Source organism: Pelobates fuscus, chromosome 9 (genome assembly GCF_036172605.1).
Source record: "Pelobates fuscus isolate aPelFus1 chromosome 9, aPelFus1.pri, whole genome shotgun sequence".
Taxonomy (NCBI): Eukaryota; Metazoa; Chordata; class Amphibia; order Anura; family Pelobatidae; genus Pelobates; species Pelobates fuscus.
The window spans coordinates 76,399,817-76,423,948 of NC_086325.1; the positions used below are offsets into that span (position 1 = coordinate 76,399,817).

A 24,132-nucleotide genomic window follows, 5' to 3' on the forward strand; every position below is an offset into this window, starting at 1 on the left:
TCTGTGACTGTCGCTAGAGGTGTGACCAGGCAGCAATGTAAACACTGCCTTTTGTCTGAAAACTCTGTGTTTACATTGAAAAGCGTTCAGGGACAGCATATAGACTTCAGAACAACTACATTAAGCTGTAGTGGTTCTGGTGACTACAGTGTCCCTTTAAGAATTGTATTTTTGGCATTGATTTCTCTGACTCCTAACTTTTCTCGCTGGCTCCTAGATTCCAAACAAACTTGTCAAGCCATGATGTATAAACAAAGTGAAGTAACTCCTAACTGGCAGAGAATTGAGCAGTAAGACTGCAGAGGCATGATCTATACAACAAAACTGCTTCAATTACCTTAACTTCTTTTTATGCCTATAGTATCCATTTAATGATTAGAATTGCCAGCTTACCATTCCTACCACCATTACCTTTGCTAACTGTATTGTATTAGTCTTTTACTGGTTATTTTGCAATATTAGTCCTTCTTTGGACTTTTCTTTATATATCCCAGAAGCTGTTAGACAGAGACCGAGCACTGTTAAGCCAAGGGTTCCCCCTGGCACAGAATAGCAACTAGGATATTACGTTGTATTCTTTTGATATTAGCGACAGAGTATACTTTGTGTATTACAGGACACATATTACCCATAGTTTTGCCACTCAGCTCTGGCTACCACTGGCATATATGTATACATGTACAAATATTTTAGTTTGCTTTTCTAGCACTGTATATATTGTTAATAGATCACTCGGTATCATTGTGCCTAATTATTACATTTTTTTCTTGTGTGGCCATACTCTACTACCACCTAGTGGTTATACTATAACCCTTTTACATATTGCTATATTAAAAGTTAAGTTTTATTATTCAACCATTTCTCTCCTCGAACGTTTATTCACGATTTGGGTGCATGCCCTACCCCTTTAGCCCAGAGATACTCTAATTATTCTCCCATCCCTTTTCTGTTTTTTGATAAACCTTAATAATACAAAAAAAGTGACTTTTAACCTTGTGCATCATGTGAATACATTATAAGTCTCCCAATTTGACAGAGAAGAAGAAACCTGAATTATTTAATCACATGAATTCAGCACTCAAAAAACTGATTACAAAAAATGTGCATTTCTACAATTTATCCATAAGTCTTTCTGGGTATAATTGGTGAATTGGATAATACTTGCATTTAATGGAGTGTCTTTAGCTATGATGGAAGGAAGTTGCCTATCAGAATCCATGTCGGATACAGGGAAATTTGAACCATTATTAGGTGAACAAAAATAATGATGTTCTTAGACAGCTAATTCATAGTTCGTAGTTTGCAAAATAAAATTACCACTATGATTCAAATAAACCACAAGTAAACATAATTGCTATGGTACTTTGGAGAGATTATTGCAGTTGATTAAAAAAAAAAAAAAAACACCCATACAGCCATTTAACTTAAAAAGAATGCATATAATATGTTCCAAACAAAATTAAAGGAAATGGTATGTGTTATGGTGCCTGGTAAGCTGGTCATCAACATCCTTATGGGGGATTTTAATTACTCTGCATTTGTCAAAGTACTTTTGTATTTTGTACAGTGTTGTATTAAATGGACACTCCACTGCGTAGATATTCACTTAATAAAAAAGATGTATGCGTTTTTATGCATTGGGCGTACATCTGTAAGCCACTTACAACAGCTGCAGATCCCAATCACAGACTTCCCAATGCAGCTCAATGAGAACTCCTTTGCAAGGCAGGTGCTTGAGCTTGCTGCGCAAGTTATGGTCTCTTGACTTTAGCTCTGCTGAGCTAAACAACCAGTAAGTTACAGAAGCTGCTGCCTGATTGACAGCCATGGGATGTAACAAGGTTAATGTGTAAAAGTGCCAATTTCTACTAAAACCTGCACTTTTTGGTTTGTAAAATGAAAAATAGAGGACATATATTCATATATTCTTCACAAATAAGGCATGCACTGTACTTGCTGGAATTACCCCCATTGTAGTGCTGTTGTTCTGGCAATAAAGCAGGGAAGACCGTGTCATGGGTGAGGCTTGCCATACATGTAGAAGTGTTCCCAAGCATGGCTAGTCATATTAAAGAGGGGCAAGAGTAAGGTGTGACAAAGGAGTGGGAGTTGCATATGTGTAACACTCACAAACATCAGACCATGGCTTTTTTCAAATCTGCTATACAAATAAATGCTGTTTTTGTATTTATTTTTTGCTACAGTCCTTTCACTAATGAGTTTAAAAAAAAAAATTTTTTTTTTTTTTTGTAGGGATATGGGTCTAGAACTGTTCAGAAACCATATAATCAGCGATCAAAAAGTTCAAACCAAGACCATTGATGGAATTCTTCTATTGATTGAGAGGGAAAGAAACGGAGAAGCCATTGATAGAAGTTTGTTACGAAGTCTCCTTAGTATGCTATCTGATTTGCAAGTAAGCTTGACCTACTTTTTCTTAACTATTTTAATGTGTATTGAGTTAGAAATGTATCCTACATCTGGTTCAACACTCTATAAACTGTATTGTTTCCAATCTAGAAAATATTATGTTATATAAATTCACAATTTTTATTTTTTTTTGTTTCTTCAAGGTAGTGTTTACCCTACAGATATTTTTTTTTTTTTTTTTTTTTTTAAGTTGTTTTGACTAGTTAATCTCCACTCACCCTCTTGCCATTAGTAAGAGGAAATTGAACACTATTAAGTTCTCAGTGGAACCTTGATCATGTGTTCCCTCATAAGGAAGTGGCAGCTCTATAGTAATGGCTCAATAGAATTTTCGTTAAGTCTGAAGATGGCTAAGCTTTCAGCACATGGAAGCAACTCAATTGCTGCTTGTTCCAAAATAAAGGCTTGTCCCCACTGCGGTGTAGGGACCATCAGAGGTTTTATCCAATTATGATACGGATGTTTTACCGGTAAAATGGAAAATTCTAGAATTGGAAGTTGCCCTTCCCTTTGTAATGATTTATACAGTTAATAAATACCTCTTCCTATTGATTGTGTGTTTAGCCAAATAGATCACGAGGCACCCTAAGTCCTTTAATCCTGTGGTGCAAGGTACTGGTTAAAACCTATCTTCTTTAGACACTTCCTTTTTATAGTGCAACTTATCGTATAAATGCAGATGGACAACTTAACGACACTGAGATATAATATAAAGGGAGAGCTTTATTTTGCTTTCATGTGCAGCTATGCTCTTTTTCACTGCAATTTGTGTGGATGTTTTTGTTTTTCCCCTCAGATTTATCAGGATTCATTTGAGCACAGGTTCCTAGAAGAGACAAATCGCCTGTATGCAGCTGAAGGCCAGAGACTAATGCAAGAAAGAGAGGTGTGTAAATCCATCCTCCTTTCAGTTTCAGTGTCACTTTTTTTTTTTTTTTGTAAATTGTGGAGTCCTTTTTAATACTGCATCAGAATTTTAGATGTAGAAAAGATGCACAGGCTTTCATACCCTATGCCCAGCAACACTTCCAGAACATTGGTAACATTTCTTTAAAAGACCAGTTGTAATATATGCTTCTTCTGCCGCCCATGTCCTCCTCTAAAACCATCCTCCCCCTACTTCTCTTCATTGGGCTAGCTGAGAACATGGCCTCGCCGTTGGAGCCAAGGTAAGTTTTTTGACTTTAGTTTTTTAATTCGGGGAGGCAGACAAGCACAGTAAGCTTTACTCTAACCAAAAATCATGTTATATGAAAACATCATTTATTTTGCTGTTTGAGTAACTCTTGAAAGGGAATCTATAGCCAGCAGTGCTGGATATGCCAATTATAAAAAAGTAAAAATATGAATAAATATATATTGCGTACAAACATGCATCATCCAAACAAATACCTGCACTCTAGGATTTCCAATACATCTTCTTTTATTTAGGAGTATCCAAAATAGTTAATATTTCAGTTCCCAATTGGAACTTTGCTCACAACATGATGTTGTCCTGAGGAAAGTTCCAATTGGGAACGGAAACGTTAACTACTATAGTCACCAGAACAACTACAGCGTATTGTATTTGTTCTGCTGAGTAGAATCATTCCCTTCATACTTTTTGCAGTAAACACTGTCTTTTCAGAGAAAATGCAGTATTTACATTACAGCCTAGGTTTACCTTCACTGGTCACTCTTTAGATGGCTACTAGAGGTGCTTCCTGGGGGCAGTGCTGTACACTATAAAGGGAGATGCTGATTGACCAGGGCTGTGTTTGGCTTGTGCTGGATCTGCCTCCTTGACCGTCTCAGCCAATCCTATGGGAAAGCATTGTGATTGGCTCAGAGAGTCACTTCAGAAGATGACAGCCAAGCAGGCAGATCAGGGACAGAGGCAGCAGCTGCAGACATGAATACAAGTAAGATTTTACTATATTTAGAGAGGCAAGAGGAGACCAGGGGGTCTAGATGGTGGTTTTAACGCTATAGGGTGATGCATGCCCCTTTAACAATTTCTAGTTTGGTAACACACTATGTAATCATATGCAGTTAATTTCCAAATGTAAAGGTTGTTCTTACTTTCATGTGATACAGGTCCCAGAATATCTTCATCATGTGAACAAGCGTTTAGAAGAGGAAGCAGATAGAGTCATCACATATTTAGATCAAAGCACACAGTAAGTTTTCTGTTTGGGGGTTTAATATACATTTTAGGAATTGCTTGTAAAGTTAAAAGGGGACCAATATTTTCTTTAAGTATAAACTGCAGAAAAATGTAAGCAACCATCCCAGAGATTCAATTGATCAAGCTTCACTTAAAATAGATTTTATATATTCCAGAAACCATTAGCAATTGACTGTTGATATCTATAGAGGTATGTGTCTCTGAAGAAGAACATATTTTGTTACTGGTGCAGAAAACAGACAATAAAAGATGGTTTAGAGATGTACCCCAAATATTCACTGCTTGAATTTAAACTCCTGGCAGGTTTACATTGTAAGGTTACGACAGCAACATAATTATGGAGAAAATAACACCCAATTCATTTTAAAAACAATATATATTAATTTAAAATTTGTGACTGGGATTGTACAGCAAGGGAAAGATTATGTTGACTCTGAAGTGTCGGTGAGGCACAAAACTTGGCAAAAGCGATATTAGTTATTGGAAAGCTGCAATACAGTTTCAGAACCTGCTATATTCCAAGTATACTTTATTATTAAGAAAACTACAAAATAATTTCAGCCAGCCTCAATAAGGAAATAGTGAGCTGCTCTACAGTATGGGGGAGAAAAAACAGACTCTGCAAATATTAAACTTTTGAAAGTTTGGTTCTTTCGTGTTATATTCATATCGTAACAATTTTTGTAACTTTGATTACAAGTAGTATTTCTGCTTGCTAGATCTCACCGAGCTCAATTTTATACAAAAGGATGACTTTATTTTTGTCTTGTTGCGTTAGGAAGCCATTAATTGCTACAGTAGAAAAGCAGCTACTGGGTGAACATTTAACTGCAACTCTTCAAAAAGGTAATTGTTTTTTTATGTTTTCATCACAATCCATAGCATAATACATCCTATGTATCCATAATACTATGTAAAATCCTGGGTTGAAACCTTATTTTTGGATTAGATGAAAAGAATGCTTGCTATTTTTTTTTTTTGTTGTTTTGTTTTTTTGGTGTGTGCTTTATAGATACCCTATTTGAATGATTATTATTTGAATGGAATATAAAAATTGAATGCCTTAAATCAAAACAATGAAATTTTGAATTTGGCATTGTACTTTTATTATATTGCAGTTATTGCAATGCTTCATTAACCAGCTTTGATGACAATGTTTTGGTATTTGCTGTATCTAATAAAATTTAGAAATAAAATAGGTGTAATTGTTTTGTTCATAATCAAAATGTATGATATGTGTTTGGTGTTCTGGCAGTAAAAGTGACTACCGTATATACTCGAGTATAAGCCGACCCGGATATAAGCCGAGGCCCCTAATTTTACCCCAAAAAACTGGGAAAACTTATTGACTCGAGTATAAGACTAGGGTGGGAAATGCAGCAGCTACTGGTAAATTTCTAAATAAAATATATCCCCCCAAAATCATATTAATTGAATATTTATTTACAGTGTGTATATATAATGAATGCAGTGTGTGTGTGTGTGTGTGTGTGTGATGCAGAGTGTGATGCAGAGCCTTGGTGGGGGGTGGGCATTTTTTTTTTTTTTTTTAATTATAATTCAATATTATTTTTTTTTTTTTTTGTTATATTAATATTTTTTTCATTTTATTATTTTTTTTATTAGTAGTAATATTTTATTATTTAAATTTTTATAAATTTTTTCGTCCCTCCTCCCTGCTTGTTAGCTGTCCAGGGAGGGGGGCTCTCACTCCCTGGTGGTCCAGTGGTGTGCACTGTGTAGGAGGGGGCTGGCAGAGCGTTTACTTACCGCTCCTGTCAGCTCCCTTCTCCTCCGCGCCGGTCCGGTCAGCTCCCAGTGTAAGTCTCGCGGCCGCACTATGACCCCGCGGCTCTCGCGAGACTTACACTGGGACTTGCAGAGGGAGCTGACCGGACCGGCGCGGAGGAGGAGGGAGCTGACAGGAGCTGCAGGAGAGGCAAGTAAACGCTCTTTGCAGCCCCCACAGCCCCCTGTCTGTATTATGGCAATGTAAAGTGCCATAAAACAGACATTAACTCGAGTATAAGTAGAGTTGGGGGTTTTCAGCACAAAAAATGTGCCGAAAAACTTGACTTATACTAGAGTATATACGGTATTTATTTTAGAATTGTGCTTCTTTTTTGACACCTATTGCTACATCAACCTGAAAGTAACAAGATCCTTATTTCTTCTTGTTTCCAAAGGGTTAAATCACCTTCTTGACGAAAATCGAATTCAGGACCTCTCATTGTTATACCAGTTGTTCAGTCGAGTCCGCGGGGGTGTGCAAGTTCTTCTGCAGCACTGGATTGAATACATAAAGGTATGTTATTTTTTATTTTTTTTTGTTTGTTTGAAAATTAGGGATTCATAGTGAACATGATATTAATAGTAGAAGAAACTCAACCTCATGTATTACTAAAGTTAAAGGGACACTATAGGCACCTAGACCACTTCATCTCATTGAATTGTGCAAAAGTACAAAATGAGTCTATGGAAAATCCATGGAACCTTCATTGATCTGCTCACACATGCCATATGCATATACTGAACAGATGTTCTGTGTCAATCAATGCAATGTTTCTTGGGTTTTTTCTTTCTTTCTGTAAAAGATTACGGTATATTTGTATTTTTAAAAGAAATGCAAAATGCTATTTTTTTGCAGTAAAATAAAATTTGGCTACAATCACGGTCTTTTGAATGGATTATTTCCTTTATTGAATGGCCATAATTTCTAAAGAGGTGAGATTGATGTTTCCGTCCCTAACAGGGACTTTCATCAGGATTGAAAAACAGCAAGAATACTTCCACAAATATATAACCGAGAAATAATTCGTGAATAGACTTACCCATGGTGCGGTGCGAGTGAACCGGTTCATTTGTGGAAGTATTCTTGCTGTTTTTTAATCCTGATGAATGTCCCTGTTGGGGACAAAAATGTCAATCTCTCCTCTTTGGAAATTATGACCATTTAATTAAGGAAATTATCCATTCATAAGACTGAGTGCAGCCAAATTTAATTTATTCATATATAATATATATATTTATCTTCATTGATTATTGCATCAGTGTATCTAGCCGTAAAGAATTTGTTAGGTGATGACATAATTCTGCTCTTTTTATGCCTCAATAAACTACTCCTTGCCAGATTTGAAATTCCAGTGTTGTACTCTCTATTTGTTGCTTTTTTGTGCCATGTGTAGAATTTTCAAACAGAAACGTTGTTCCAGTGGATTCAACTGCAATTCTGATTATTTTACAGGCTTTTGGCAGCACTATTGTGATTAATCCTGAAAAAGACAAAACAATGGTTCAAGAGCTGCTAGATTTTAAAGACAAAGTTGACCATGTGATTGATGTCTGCTTTATAAAGAATGAGAAGTTTGTTAATGCCATGAAAGAAGCATTTGAAACCTTCATCAATAAAAGACCAAACAAACCAGCTGAACTCATAGGTAAATTAAAACAAATATATAAATGAACTTTCTGTTGCAACCATGTTTAACAAATTAGATTTTTGCTTGGAAGTCACACATCCTATACCTGCTATGCATTTTAATTTTAATCTAAACCACAGAACTTGTTCGCTAAACAGTAATTTTTATTTGGGGGGATGGGGATGGTTGTTAGGCGTCAAGTTCCTGGTCCAGCAATTGGTCAAAAACCTTTCACTATACAGGATTGTCTTCCATTTTGTATAAATGGTGTTAGTCCCATGCTGAAATATTACAAAATATATTAAATCCATAAATTTAACATACCTGCCTTGAACTTCCTAGTCTTTGTGGATAGCTGCAGCACATGCATTTAATTTTTTTAAATGCCTTTAATTGATTGACACAGTGAAATTACAAGATTTCTATTTGTGTGTGTGTTATATGCATGCATACTCAAAGTGTACAATTTGTTTTTACTTTTTAATAAAAAAAAATATATATATTATTTTTTTTTTTATATAGCAAAATATGTGGATTCAAAACTTCGGACGGGAAACAAAGAAGCAACAGATGAAGAGCTTGAGAAGATGCTGGATAAAATTATGATAATCTTTAGGTTCATTTATGGTATGTGATGACAACAATACAAACTTCTGTTCTGATATGTGTACTGTTCCATAATGCATACTAACATTAGTTTATTAAGTGAAAATTTTTAAGAGATATATTTTTCCGTAACTCATGTCCAATATACATTGAGCCTTATTGAGCACTCTAAAAACTGTATTTGGTCAACTTTTATTTTGTAATTTGTGCAGGCAAAGATGTATTTGAGGCGTTCTACAAAAAAGACTTGGCAAAGCGACTGTTGGTTGGAAAAAGTGCTTCCGTCGATGCTGAAAAATCTATGCTTTCCAAACTCAAGCATGGTATGTATGAGTTTAATTTGTGGTATAATGTGTTTCAGATTTAGTTTTTACATTACATTGCATGTTAACGGTCAAGTAATTGGTGATAAAACTTCCAGTCTTGGCACTATGGCATATTTGTACCCTGATGAATGAACGTCAAATCATGTAATTTTAATCCAGTGAATCCGTTATAAGATGACAAACCTGATTTTCTAACATTTATTTGTGCTAACTTTGGTTTAATGAATAAAGTCCAACTGCTCTAATAACGGTTATCCACAAAACGCATTGTGTAGATTAAGTGAAGCGTACTTTGATATTACTGTGCACGTTTTAGTTTTGTTTACATGTTTGAACTAACAGGGGGGTTGTTGAACTTTAAGGAGCAAATTTTACCAAACGGCTCCTACTAGTGTACAATCAGCTCTATCAGGAAACTATTTTCCCATGTCTCTCACGAGTGTGGAGATGTGCAAACTCAAGAAGAAAAAAGGAACATATTCTGATTCCTTTTTGAGATCTGTCATCAAATTTTATTTGATTCTGGGCATGTGTTATACAGACCTAGGTGCCTAACAAAAGCATATGGGGCTATATATTTTTACATGACACATGATTTTGACAGTTATGTATGCCAATGTGGAGATTACACATGGTGAAATGCTATTAAAAATTTTCAAGAAACATGCTTTATTTTACCTGTCTCTAGTTGAATATTAGTTGTGCCATTTTAATTGAGAATCAAAATGTGTTTTCCAGAATGTGGGGCTGCCTTTACCAGCAAGCTCGAGGGAATGTTTAAAGACATGGAACTATCAAAGGACATTATGGTTCACTTTAAACAGGTACATTTTTCATTTGTGAATTTCATACAAAATATTGCTTTTCATTAAGTAGTGCTAACTGCTGTAATGGCGAAAGCAAACATTCATTTTCCCCATTGCATTGCAAATTAGGGCACAATGTAAATTCTTAAAGGAACACTTTCGTGTTAGAAATACAAAGATGCATGGGCATATCTAGAGCATTTGGCACACACGGTGCAGATCCTGTGTTTAGAAACCACCCCCTTCACCCCAACACACACACTTTAAAATGTAAAAAATACCCACCATTTTTTTGAATGTTCTTCCCCACTTTCCAAAATCCCCTTCCCAGGTGGACAGAAGTAGCACGTGATGTGGCGTTATGCGCTGCCACCGGGCGTCTCCACTTTCTTCTTGCTCCTCAGCATCGTTAAATAGTGCCCCGCCCCCATTAGTTCGCCACTGCAAAGATGTATTCCTAACACTAACCTGTTCCTCTGCCTTCCTCCTCACCACATAAAAGCTAAAAGTCAACATAAGGAAATGGAACTTAAAAATATGGCTTTGTGGGTAATACGCCCTTAGTAATGACCAAACCTTCAACACTTTATTCCATATACACCATCAACATAGTAATTGAATTCTTCCAAATTGAAGCTAAAATAAAATATATTTTCCCAGTGTGCAAATGATCTTTGTACTCAATGTGAACAGATAAACGTGGAATCTGTAGCGTGCAGAACAAAGTGTCTCCAGCTGCTTGGGAACATCCCTTACTTATTCTATACAAAAAGATGTGCATTTAATTAAATGTTTCTTTTTCAGTATATGCAAAACCAGAATGTCCCTGGCAACATGGAGCTGACTGTAAATATTCTTACGATGGGTTACTGGCCAACGTATGTGCCTATGGAAGTTCACCTACCAGCTGAAGTAAGTGTGTGTGTTTAAATCAACACTTGCAGAAAAAAGGTGTTTCTTTTCCGTTTTCAAAATCATAAAGACCCTATTGAGCCAAGTCATAAACTTGTATAATTAAGTGTGTATAATACACAACTCTGCTGAAATCCCAAACTGTATCTTTAAAAATAATTACCTTGTGTGCATCAAGCGAGAAAGGGAAATAATGGCTGAAAACATTGAATTGAGAATCAAGCATATTCATCAACAAGAAGTTAAGTACTGCTTAAGTGATCTTTGTGAAAAGTACAAAGGATCTTTCTCACTGTTTCCATCAAATGTCTATAAATACAACCCAATGAATTGTTTGGCAATCAGTAAAGCTGCTTTCATGTTTGTATAATTTGCCTTTTGCCACATATAATCATATAGTAATGGTTTCGATGTTGTAAAATAGCTCTATGCCCTTTCTATCCTTCATAATTTTAGATGGTGAAATTCCAGGAAATATTTAAGACTTTTTATCTGGGGAAGCACAGTGGAAGAAAGCTACAGTGGCAATCAACACTAGGACAATGTGTTCTAAAAGCAGAGTTTAACGAGGTAAGTTCCTCGTAAAAATGAAGGGGCATACTAACAACTAGCTCTCATACAGCTTTTCTCTTATGTGACCCCTGAATCAAAAACCAATAATGAGCACACTTAACCTAAATTCTGTTCCTTTTGTTTTTCTTCAAGTTTTAAATGGGTATTAAAATACAAAAGTAAATGGGTCTTCTAGTAGACATTTAATGCAAGCTCTAAAATAATGAAAACATAGGATTTCTGACTGGAAATTCAAAGTCCATGCCATAGTATACTATAGATACTTGTCATCAGCCTAGAGGAAAGAAAGCAGGAGCCTGCAATTTTGTTGCTTTGATTTTTGATATGCTAAATCCTTCTGCATTCATTATCCCATATTTTTGAAAAATGTTATGATCCAAATGGGGCTTTGTGTCATCTAAGTTTGTGACATGTACCTCCTCTTTGGAAAACACCTTGTAGGTAAAAAAAATAATTTTCATACCTATTTTTATTTCATTTTCTATTAAGACTGGCAGCAACTCCTATTACCCCCACCCTCCGTGTTATTTTATTATCTATTTCCTCTCAGCAGTGGGGGTTCACAGACTGTGCACTGGGCTAACTGCCTGTCATTTTGGTGGAATACACATACAGACTGCAATGCAGGAACAGAAGCTTGTTTAAAAACTCTGTTCTGGTTTGTGAAACTGAAGGAGTAAATGCATCTACTCTACCAACTGTTAAGCTGAGGCTTTTAAGATGAGAAATGTACTACATCTCCCTCCTCACCAACACACAAGGGCCTTCTTAAAAAACCACATCCCAGTCACTTGCAGGATTACAAACCGGACACTATAGCCAAAAAAGAGCTCTAACCAATACGAACAAGGCATGAGCCTGGTGAGGTATCCAGGGAACCGACTAACTCGCAAGGGATGGGTCTTAGATTCCCTGGAGGGCAATATGGCTATATGTTCCAAACATAACGGGAAGTAGGAGGGTTAAGGTGGTAAGGGAAGTAGGAGGGTACGGCACAGCTAGCGTTGGGATCCGGAGAAAGCGAAATAATCCTACTGTAGCTACTGTGCTGAGGGTATACGGAGATGTGTTGACAAACGCAATTGTTCTTTATTGTTTATATTCCACAAAACTGAAATGTGCTCATACGTGATGCCTGTTATACGTTGCAAGTTGTATTTTGGTGTATGCCACAGGTTACACTTGTATGAGCCATGGTGGCTCACCACTTTTGCAATGCACAAACCAAAATAAAGAATTAAAAAAAAAAAAAAAAAAAGATGAGAAATGTAAATTCTTTATTCTTACAAGCATTATATGAATTTTTTTTTCTCTTTACCGACTTTGGTACGGTCCAATCAATATTTTATTTTGCTAGGATGTCCATTCCACAGTCTTTAGAGACAATTGCAGTGAATGTTAAAGCAAAATAAATAATTATTTGGCTTTTTCGAATTGTAACCTGCCCTTGCCAGATGTATACAAGTGGATAATCTGTGCAGAAAGGAAGCCAGTTATAATGCTAATAAATCTTGTCTGCATTTGTATCCTGTTTTCAATCCATCTAACAATGGTTTTACAGTTCCTTCAGCCTCTTGCTATACAACAACTGTCTATTATTTCGAAAGAGGGACATAATTAGTATTTTTGACAGACTCCAGTCTAGATGATTCTCATGTTACCAAGTCTCCTTATTCCACTGAAGATAAACTTATATATGCTTTGTTTTATTCCTTGATTTGACCTTGGTAAGGTTAACACAACAAATATGATACATATCTGAATTACCCTCCATAATCTTTCCAATTTTGGATGGGCTGTTATAGATTAGGTCAGCGTTATGATCTTTGGGCACCTGGAGGAGCACCAGTTTTTGTCAAATTGGTCTAAAGTGCTTTTACAGAAAATGAGTTGTAGCACCAAAGATTCCTAGCACCATAAACTATTTAATGAGCTTTAGTGGATCTGTTCCTTCAAATGTCCTTTTAACATTTTCTTCTTCAGTATTTTTGCAGTTTGTAGTGTCCCTTTGAACAAGCTGTCCTCCCTAAAATTATTAGTTTTTAGACAAAATTTCAAAATCGACATATAACAAACATGAAATTCTTATCTCTCTGGTGTCCGATCTTTTGATCATGTGATGCAGTCTTTGTTTACACATAAAATGTTTCACACATTCATTCCTGTACCATTAAAGGGACCTGTGCTACACCATTTAATTTTAAGAATGCAGCATGTGATTTGAATTATTTTTTTTTACTACAGTGTATAAATAGTGAAATGACACTGTAGCACAACGTTGCTTTTCACCTGACTTCTTCATTCTTCTTTTATCTAGGGCAGAAAAGAACTCCAAGTTTCACTCTTTCAAACTCTTGTGCTGCTTATGTTTAACGAGGGAGAAGAATTCAGTTTTGAAGAGATTAGACAAGCAACTGGCATTGGTAAGAGATGAGTTTGTGTTAAGCTAATCTTATGCTATGTGCACCTAAATAACTTTATCTTAAAGGGATCTATAGGCACCCATAGTAGTTTATCTAATTGAAGTGGTCTGGATGCAGTGTCCCTGCCCCCTTAACCCTGCAATGTAAACATTGCAGTTTCAGAGAAATTGCAATGTTTACATTAAAGGGTTAAGACTGCTTCTACTGGCTGTCTCAATTACTCAATGCTTTCCTATAGGAAAGGCCTAATGAGCGCATAGTGCTCGCCGTGCTTTTGCATTAGATTCCTTGGATTGCCGGCATCGGAGGAGGAGTAAGTAAGTGATTAAAGATTTTATTTTTTTTGTTTAGTGCATAGTGACACTATATCATTAGGGATACACTTTTGTATGTTAAACACTATAGTGTTCCTTTTAATGGAGTGGTCTTGGTGTATAGATCATGATTATGCAGCCTTAATGCTCAGTTATCTGCCATTTAGGACTTAAATCATTTTGTTTATGCAACTCTAGCCACACGACCTCTGCATGTGACCTACAGTCTCCCTACACATTTCCTGTAAAGAGTTTGTTTAATTTAGAATTTCTTATCTCCTGCTCTAATGGCCTTTTAGGGCCATCAGGAGCTTACTGTGTGAGAGTTTAATTTACAGAGCAGGAGATAAAAACGTATACAATGGTGAAAATCGGAAAAATGGCTACAAAGGCACTCTTTAACTCACCACACGAGACCCCAAGCGACTTACCACCTCCAAGTTCCCACGGTGAACCGATAAAGCGGCCCGTGAGAGGACGTTGGGCAACAGAATATACCCGCGAGGGCATGCGGCTTGGTATGTGCCGGGCGGGAGAGGCGGCCGACCTCCCAACCTGGAGCCATCCGGAGACTACAAGCTACGAACGGGCACCCCGCAACCCCCCCCCTTGGACCGGTGGGGGTGATCCCGGTCCACCCCAGGGGGTCCCCCCCAACACAGCGCTTATGCCGGTGAGAACGACCGGAGAGACGAAGGGCCCACCCACAATGGCGGAGAACACGAGTTCCCCAGGCAATCAGGGGACCAGGCCCGTCTCTGAGTCCAATCTGGACCGCATCTTCATGGACTTCTGGTTGAAACTCGAACAGGTACTGCAACTAAACGATACTCGTCCACCCAGCTCAAACCATCCTCCTCGACAGTCACCCCCTGACCCTCCACGGCGGGGAGCTGAGCCAGCGAAACGCACAACAAAGAAAAAATGGCGCCGGAGAGGAAAGCGTGTACCTCACCCGTACAGCGCAATCCCACTGCAGAAATCAAGCAAGGGCCCGCTCCAGACACCCGCAGCCACAGGGACGACCCCACGAGGGCACCAAGGTACCAACCGCCCCCACCCACTCCCGATCACTCACCGCACCCAAGGGGAGGCCCCGAGTCCTATCGCATACAGCAGAGGGACCCACAGATGCAGCGTGATGGCTCTAGCCATAGCCCGAGCTCCACGAGCAGCAGAAGAAACTCGGCACCTACCCCCACACCGAGCTACCTGTCAGGAGTACCTGTGTCTCCGGTCGGGTCCCGAGGTGGAAGATTATGGCACCCTGTCTGCCTCAAGGAAGGACTATCCTTCAAAGCCGCCAGAACCGCTGCGAGGTGTAGGCTGAAGGACAACCTTGCTGCCTGGCATCACGGAGTTACGTTACCCCCTGCCTGCATCAATCACCCCGGCTTCGTTTTCAGTGGCACACATATCAGCTGACTGACAAGTCATATCGACATTCTTTCCTGTACATCACATTATTTTTATTAGTTAATATTATCACCTTGCTTTGCCTCAGCAGGACTCTCCAACACTTCCAACACCCTTTAAAGCGCTGGGTATCGGCTGACAGAGAACTCACTGACTGGGACACATAGAGGTACAAGCCCAAAGCCTCTAAAACAATAGACACTGTCTTAACCACACTGAACAGAGACTTTCCGACTACATAGAACTTTCACGAAACATCCACTGTTTATCCTTGTTAATTGTTTAGCAATCTCACAATATTCATCTCACATTTGCATAGCGCCTTACTGCACGCATCAGCCATGCTCCCAAATAGCTTGTCACCTATTAACATAACGATGACATACCTGCCTGCCTGGCAATTCTCATGTTTAATTCTCATGTTTATTTCTTCTATTTATTTTGTTATAACCATCCACAGTTTATAGTATAGGATACCGCCTCATATACTCCTGACATGTTCCGATAAGCCTGTTGTATTATTACGTAAGACACGTTGAAGAAACCTGTGACTACACAAGCTAACTTAAAAATGTATGCAGTAATTACCTAATGAGCCCTCTCTATAAGTTACAAGTGAACCATATATCAGCATGTTCTCTCTTGTTCAAAAAAAAAAAATGTGTGTGACTATCTCATACCATGACTCTGTATATTTCTGTACGATAATGCACTGCTTGTTAGCGCTGTCGTGGTGCTGCAAGCATATTGTTCATCTCTTCACACAACAAAAATAAAGAATTAAAAAAAAAAAAAAAAAAAAAGTATACAATAAGTTAACATCTGATTGAAAATGAAAACCTTTTCTTTCACGCAGAGTGTGTGAGTCACAGCCAGGGGAGGTGTGGCTAGGGTTGCATAAACAAAAACAAAAGTGATTTATCTCCTAAATTACAGATAATTGAAAAGTTAGACTGCAGTGACCTGATCTATACACCAAAACTGCTTCATTAAAGAGACATTATAGTCACCAAAACAACTTTAGCTTAAAGAAGCAGTTTTGATGTATAGATCATGCCACTGCTGTCTCTCTGCTCAATTCACTGTCATTAAGGAGTTAAATCACTTTGTTCATGCAGCCCTGGTCACACCTCACTGCTGCATGTGACTTGCACAGCCTTCCTAAACACTTCCTGTAAAGAGACATCTAATGTTTACACTTCCTTTATTGCAAATTCTGTTTATTTTACAATTTCTTATCTCCTGCTCTGTTAATAACTTGCTAGACCCTGCAGGTGCCTTCTATATATAAATAAATGTAAATTTAGCGAGCAGGAGGTAAAAACTTTTAAAGTAAGTAACATCTGATTGAAATAAAACCATTATTTTCATGCAAGCTGTGTCAGTTACTGCCAGAGGATGTATGGCTAGGACTGCATAAATCGAAACACGCGTGATTGAACAGGGAGAAAGCAGGGGCATGATCTATAGCTTAATGAAGCAGTTTTTTGTGTGTAAAGTTGTTTTGGTGTTGCAAGTATATCTTTAAATCTAATCTTTTATGAAACATGTTTCCTTTTCCTCAGAGGACAGTGAATTAAGAAGAACACTTCAGTCCTTGGCATGTGGAAGAGCTAGAGTTCTTGTCAAGTACCCTAAAAGTAAAGATGTAGATGATGGAGACAAATTCACATTTAATGATGATTTCAGACATCAGCTTTTCAGAATAAGAATTAATCAAATTCAGATGAAGGAAACGGTATGTTTTTATTTTTAAAAATCAGCATGTGTATTGCCATTGAACAAGCAATGATGCATGAGAGAGGGAGTTTTACACATTGCAGCATTGTTTTCTTTGATGTCTGAGTTGGCATATCCCCATTTGTGATATGAGATGTTTGAAGAAAAGCTCTTAAAGCCTGGTATTTCAGGGAATTGTAAAAGTAAATAGAATACCATTCATCCTCTTTGCAGCCATCTACATGTATTTCACCAAAATGCTTTTTCCACGTTGTAATGAAAGTAATTACTCTTCACTGAGAAATTAAATTTACCTTTTTTGATTCTTATTTCATTTTAATTTCATATTTTCATAATATTACAAAACAACATATAACAATTTCTTTAATTCTCTACATCTTATTCTAGTAGCCCACAAAAAGAGTACATGCATGGAACAATGTGCATATTGACTTGGCCATCTCCTTACTTCCATTAGACTTTAAATTTGTAGAGTCTACTTTACATTTTTTTCAGTATATCAGACTATATCATATATTTAAATGTATGCTGCAATATATGTTGCCTTTATATAAACATAATTATATGGGACCTCACACAATTGGTAATAACGGAAAATAATTTTTAAACAAAATAGCTCTTTTGATATCTTTATATCTATGTGTTGGTATCATGCAATTTTGCATTGAATTGAAGAAGACCAATTCAAAGTGAATTATCTAAAGGATTGATCCAAGATGCCTGAATTCATTTCTCAATTTATATTTTATCCCTTTTTGACATTGAAATGCCTTAAACCATTTCATGACTATTTCCTACCTTTTCTCTTTCGGTGTGTTTTTGTTTAAGGTGGAGGAGCAAGCAAGCACTACAGAGAGAGTATTTCAAGATAGGCAGTACCAAATTGATGCTGCAATTGTTCGAATAATGAAGATGAGGAAGACCCTTACTCACAATCTCCTGGTTTCGGAGGTGTACAACCAGCTTAAGTTCCCAGTGAAGGTATAAATACATATGTAGAAAACAGCAAAGAGTGGGGTTCAGCCCTTGAAAAGATATTGGAAGTATCGGTAAGGCAGCTCAGACAACCCAGTCTGGAGTGTCTCTGTCCGGAAGAAGAATCAGGTAGTGAAGAGGGAGGAGTTTGGATAGTATATGTAACAAGAAGACCAGAGGGCAAGGAAAACTAATATAGTGTATTATGAATATTCTGATTCAAGAGTTTTTACATACTATACTATATTGGTTTTCCTTGTCCTCCTGTCTTTGTATAGTATACCATCAGAAACTTTATTAAGGCGCTACTCCCAAGTCACCAAGTCCTCCTCTTCACTATAAATACAAATGTGTTTCATAGAAACTGAGCTCAAAATTTCCACTCTCCACTCTCCACTATCCACTGGCTAGTGAAAATCTGACCCTGATGAGTAGAAATTCACTCCTAGTAACTGAATTAGAAATGTCATGAACTTGCCAGGATTCCGGTGATGAGTAACTCTTTAAAGGTAAATTAAAAAATTACTCGGACCATCTGGATAAAATAACCAGATGTAGGGAGTATGACCTGGACTATTTAAATAGGATCTTCAAAATAATCTTAAATTAATAAAGAGTAAATAATAGTACAGCATAGATATCCAATGGTAGTGGTAAAAAACAAAAAAAAACAAAAATGGCACACCTCTAAATATCCTAGTAATTGAAGTGCTAACTACTGAGTCTCTGAATTGCGACAGACTACAGACTTTAATGTTATAAAATAGGGTCAAGTCTAGAAGCTCAGAGAATACAGTATCTTGATATACGGCACTAATTGTCTTAAAGAACTAGGCGGCTGGTCACTGAACTAGACATGAAAAGTTGATATATTCCTGAGTGGCTAGCTGTGTCTCTTATAGAAGTATAAGACTGAGCCTAGACGTCCTCAGAAAACCAATGTTCAACTATTATAGGTAGCGTAACAGGCTTGTAGTTACCATAGCTGCTACAGACATCTATATAACGTTCAGTAAGAACACCTAATTGGGATTAATTACATCCCTCACAGTTGCAGTGTATCTGACTGTAGCAATCTAAAATAAGGTTATATTGTTTGCAGAACTATGTAGCTTCAGCCTGAAAAGTAAATTAACCTTCACATAGAAGTGATGACCAGTTATAGAGGTGGACAGATAATAAGACATTAAAGTGTACTAATGTGCAGAACCATACTTAGGTTGTTGGTTACCTGCACATAGTGACAGAGTGCCCAAGTGAAAAGAATGAAAAGCGGAAAGGAGCCCGACGCGCGTTTCGGTGCTTACAATGATGCACCTTCGTCAGGGGCTGAAGGGAGACTGACCTCTGGTCTCGATTTATATGTGTGCAGCTAGCTACTTATTAAGGTTGGATCTATCAGAAGCGAGCGTGATAATCACTTTGGGCGCCAGACTGCTGAACGCTCATTATGCTAATGAGCTTAGCAGTATCTACCAATCACGCTGCTATAGTTCTGACGTCATTGCCAATGTCTATTAACACTTAGCGTGCCTAAAAGCATTGTACTTTATCTTATGACGAATTGATAGCTGGTGTCAAGTGTCTCTATGAGTGTCAATAAAAATCTAGTACTGTAATGAAAATTCTGTATATCATTATGACCAGATTGTGACAGGATAAGTAATAAAACCGACGAAAGGTGTTGAACAAAGATATCTTGGATCTATTTGATATGTATACCCTAGTAATATAGTCTGACTGGATAAGTGTTGAACTGGATATTATCCAGCTTTGTTCGGGGTATCTTATGTAACCAATATTAATAAACCCTTTCAGTGCCGAATTCCTTAATAATATTGTTGGATACCCGTCATGCAGTGATGAAAGTACCTAGGATTTAAATGTGTTAATTTGTTTGGGTGGGGGGGAGTGCAGGCTTGTCAATAAATAGTGAATATTTGAACTTTTTTTTTTTTTCCTCTTCTTTTTATAGCCTGCGGATTTGAAGAAAAGAATAGAATCCTTAATAGACAGGGACTACATGGAAAGAGACAAAGAAAATCCAAATCAGTACAATTATGTGGCATAGAAATATCAGCTTTTTTTTTTTTCGTTTTATCTTATTTTATGGGCTCCAGCTCACTGGGTTACTAGTGGATAATAAAATAGCCTTCTGGTCCCATTAAGTTAACATTTTTCCTTTTTGTTTTTTCTTTTGTTTTTACATCGATACATCGAACATAACAGAATGCAAACTGCCTAAAGAAGAAATACATGAGCAGATTAATTCAATGATTTCATACGCCCATTTAAAGAGTACATTTTACATTTTAAAAGAATGCTGTTGAACTCTGCATGTTTTGAATGGTGTGCACAGCACCTGCCAGAGTATTATTTTCCATGTTTTTATCCACTTTACAAAGTGAAGACTATTTAAACAGGAATATGGCACATTTGGTGAGACAAATTCATTTCCCCACTGCGCCTTTGGGCTGCATGCAAACTGTTCTTCAAAATTAACTATCTTAACGATGCGATCAGAGACTCGCTTGTGTCAACGTGTTTCTCAAATAAGCTATGAAACTGCAGTATGGACATTTTTGGCACTTATATCCAAACAAAACAGAAGGCATTGAAATAAATAATAAAAAAAAAAATATATATATATATATATATATATATATATATATATATATATATAAAATTTTTTTTTTTTTTTGATGAAATGCCAACGTGTGCTCTCACATTCAAGTTTTTACTGCGTAAATGATCTCTCGTTTGTTTGAGGAGGCTACTAATTAGTGTTAACCAAGTTGGCATTAACTGGGAATTCATAAAGGGATTCTCCATAGCTCTTCTTAGCTTTTTGGCTTCTGACTGATGATTGGATGCATTGCTTCAGAATAACAAATGGAGTTATGGATGCTGTATCCTAAATATGTAGGGGTTTGGTACAGCCACATAGCATAAAGACAGCTGAAGGAGTTAAATTAGAAATTGGTATAGCTTCTTATTGGGACTTTTGATGTATTTGTGCCAGTCGTTCAGTGATGCTTTTTGGGCTCAGGAGCAAACTGGTATTAAAACATAATTAACTGGACTCTAAAACATGTTTGTTGGTCACCACTAAATGGCTTTTTAATAAGACCGTTTTGGTTTTAGAATGAAGTAGGTAGGTTCTCAGGCGTTATAGAGAATGACAATTATACACTATAATAGGTGATTCTACATATTTCTGTGCCTTTTATCAAAGACTAAAATGGATTTACATGTTATGGACACATATTTGTCTTTTCATTTGAACTTTCATAACAAACGAAAGAGAAATTAGGGAAACATGTTCTGTTTTGTCATTTTATGAACCTAAATGGAATGAAGCAGGTCAGCTATCAACTAGAAGCATAACTTAACTGTTCATTGTATTTGCTTCTGGTCCCCAGTATGTTTTGCAGGAGATGTACCTTTGTATTGCTCTTATAGAGCCAGAAGCAAATGCAATTATGTTACAGGGTTACCAGTGTTGCCTTCTTTATTTTAAATTTTTAATTTTTTTTGCAAAGTTGTATTATTCCTTTCGCAAAATGTGGCGTTAAAGTAATGGGGTGAGGTTCTGTCTGAGACTATTTTCTGATTGAAAATCCGGATGATATGCTGTACTAATTACAACATGAGAGATCACTTTCACTTTTCACACTTGTAAAATTCAGCACGGGAATAATACCATTTCGTTCATTTAATGTGTTAAAACTTTTTTTTGTTTATACTCATGAAAAATGCCCTTTGCTGCTTAACATTAAAGGGACACTATAGGCATCAAAACAACTTTAGCTGAATGAATCAGTTTGTGTATAAATCATGCCCCTAGCCTAGCCGGCTGTGACTCAGACAGCCTGCAGGAAAAAAAAGTTTCATTTTCAATCAGATGTTAACTTTGCTTCAGTTTTTTTGTTTCCTCTATAAATTGAACCTTAATCACACACAGGTGGCTCCTGCAAGGTCTAGGAGGCTATTAACAGAGCAAGAGCTAAAAAAATAAAAATAATTCTACATTAAACAAACTGTGCAATACAGGAACCTAGACTATCTAGGTTCTTTTTCAGCTTGTGTTTAGAAAAACTGCAAATCACATGCATTGAGGTGTGACAAGGTCTGTAAAAACAAACACAGACTCCTGTGGATTCTAAAATGCTATTAACAGAGCTACAAACTTCTAAAATTAACTGACTGTGCAATAAAGTTTAAACATTAAATCATTATTTACAGTAAATGTTTAGGGAGACAGTGTACCTCACATGCAGAGGTGGCATGGCTAGAGATGCATAAACAAAGTGAGTTAACTCCTAAATAACAGATAATTGAGCAGTGAGTTTGCAGTGGCATAATCTATACACAGAAATTATTTCATTAAAAAGTTGTTTTGGTGCCTATAGTGTCCCCTTAAAATCCTTGTTCCAATAACCCTTGAAAATCCCTCTGGTTGTGGCTACATTAAGTTACTTATTGGTCTGCTGAAGTAGAAAGATTTGTTTTTCTTTTTTCAGTATAGTCTTTACAGAACACGAACGAAAGGTTTTAAATCAGTCGTTCTTATCCCTTTTTGACAGGGCATACATTAAGTACATAGTAACTTGACATCCCATTCTTCAAATGAAAATTTTGCAGTGGCACATTCTTCATGTCCTATAATTACCTGCAAAGATGTTTGCATTGCTGCAATGCTACTCCAGGAGACCTATTGTCAAGAGATGCCTATTGCTACTTGTGGGTACCTGTTAAAATATGATGTGGACCCATTTTTGCACCCTGACTCATAGGGCTTAAGAACCACTGCTTTAGAAAATGAACTAGCAGAATGTGTAATTTTGTGCCTGCATAGACTATTTAAATTGCCTCTGACAGAAAGGCAACAATGATGTTTTAGATGTGTAACTGTAATCCTGGTCAGCCTCAGGATAAAGAAGAAAGGATTCACTATAATTGGTTTTCAGTCTAATTGTTTTTATCGTGAATTTTCTTGCTGAAATTAGAACATTTCCAACCTTGCGTTATTCTTTTACTAGCCTTCCACAATGGTAACCAATGCTATTTTAATTTGAGGGTTTTTTTTTTTTTTTTTAAAGCTTATTGCTCGATCTTGTTTTCCTTTGGCTGATATCAATGCTTTGAAGTCATAAAATTGTATAATGTGGGTTTTTATATAGTTTACGCAAAGATGCCAAAGTACAGCACATAAAAAAAATATATATTTATGAATGGGATCACATTTAGTAAAAAAAAATATTTTAGTCTGGATAACCTTGTTTTATGAAGGTATATTTGCATTTTCTGCACTACCTTCATAATTTTTTTATTTGTTTTATTTGCCTGAGAATTAGGGATGGTATGCTAGTCAGAGTGTTTGATGGAGTAATAAGGGTCATTTACCTTTTTTATTTTGTTTTTTCTGCTTTAGTAAATGGTTATGCTCAAGGCCCAACACACACACACACACACACACATACACATACATACACACACACACACACCACTGGATCTGCATCCAGCCCAAATATTTTGAAACCTGTCTACATTGTATGGTTAGTCCTTTCCCTTACCATGACACCCATGCCACTCAAAAACCATCAACCAACACCATGGCACCCATTAGTCACTGAATGACATACCCATTCCCCACTCACATTTCGGGGCCTACTTTGATAAAATAAACAAATTGAGCACCTGTGTAAATTCTCCTCTTGGGAGAGCTTTTTTACCCTGTATAGGGGGAGTTTAATACACCATTTGCAAACTACACATATAGCCAGATCGATTGGTATTGCTACAATCACTGTGAAAGAGCTACTGCTAAACTGGCAGAAGTAGGTTTAGCTACCATACCAGCTCTGCATTGTTGGTCGTTATGGTGACAAGAAGTCCAATATTACTGCACTCTAGGTCATGTTTTGTGCACCCACCTATTATAGCCTCTAGATCATCTGAAATGCTATTATTTCCAGCAACATGAGTGCCAGACAACTTGCTGTTTCTGGTATGAGTAGACCTA

The 24,132-nt window shown here is 37.0% G+C and overlaps 1 protein-coding gene across 1 annotated transcript in view; it reads left to right on the plus strand.

Annotated features, from left to right (window-relative positions):
- The window catches only part of LOC134572847 (cullin-4B), a 42,601-nt gene extending 22,326 nt beyond the window's left edge, over positions 1–20,275 (plus strand). Inside the window, exons 7-21 of the mRNA XM_063432092.1 lie at positions 2,254–2,416; positions 3,227–3,316; positions 4,507–4,589; positions 5,376–5,443; positions 6,784–6,902; positions 7,842–8,034; positions 8,539–8,643; positions 8,835–8,945; positions 9,687–9,772; positions 10,559–10,666; positions 11,123–11,236; positions 13,557–13,662; positions 16,958–17,130; positions 17,961–18,113; positions 20,083–20,275. Of these exons, the coding sequence (XP_063288162.1) occupies positions 2,254–2,416; positions 3,227–3,316; positions 4,507–4,589; positions 5,376–5,443; positions 6,784–6,902; positions 7,842–8,034; positions 8,539–8,643; positions 8,835–8,945; positions 9,687–9,772; positions 10,559–10,666; positions 11,123–11,236; positions 13,557–13,662; positions 16,958–17,130; positions 17,961–18,113; positions 20,083–20,178 (1,768 nt within the window). The 3' untranslated portion in view covers positions 20,179–20,275. The remainder of the gene's footprint in view (positions 1–2,253; positions 2,417–3,226; positions 3,317–4,506; positions 4,590–5,375; positions 5,444–6,783; positions 6,903–7,841; positions 8,035–8,538; positions 8,644–8,834; positions 8,946–9,686; positions 9,773–10,558; positions 10,667–11,122; positions 11,237–13,556; positions 13,663–16,957; positions 17,131–17,960; positions 18,114–20,082) is intronic.
- The last annotated feature ends 3,857 nt before the right edge of the window (positions 20,276–24,132 follow it).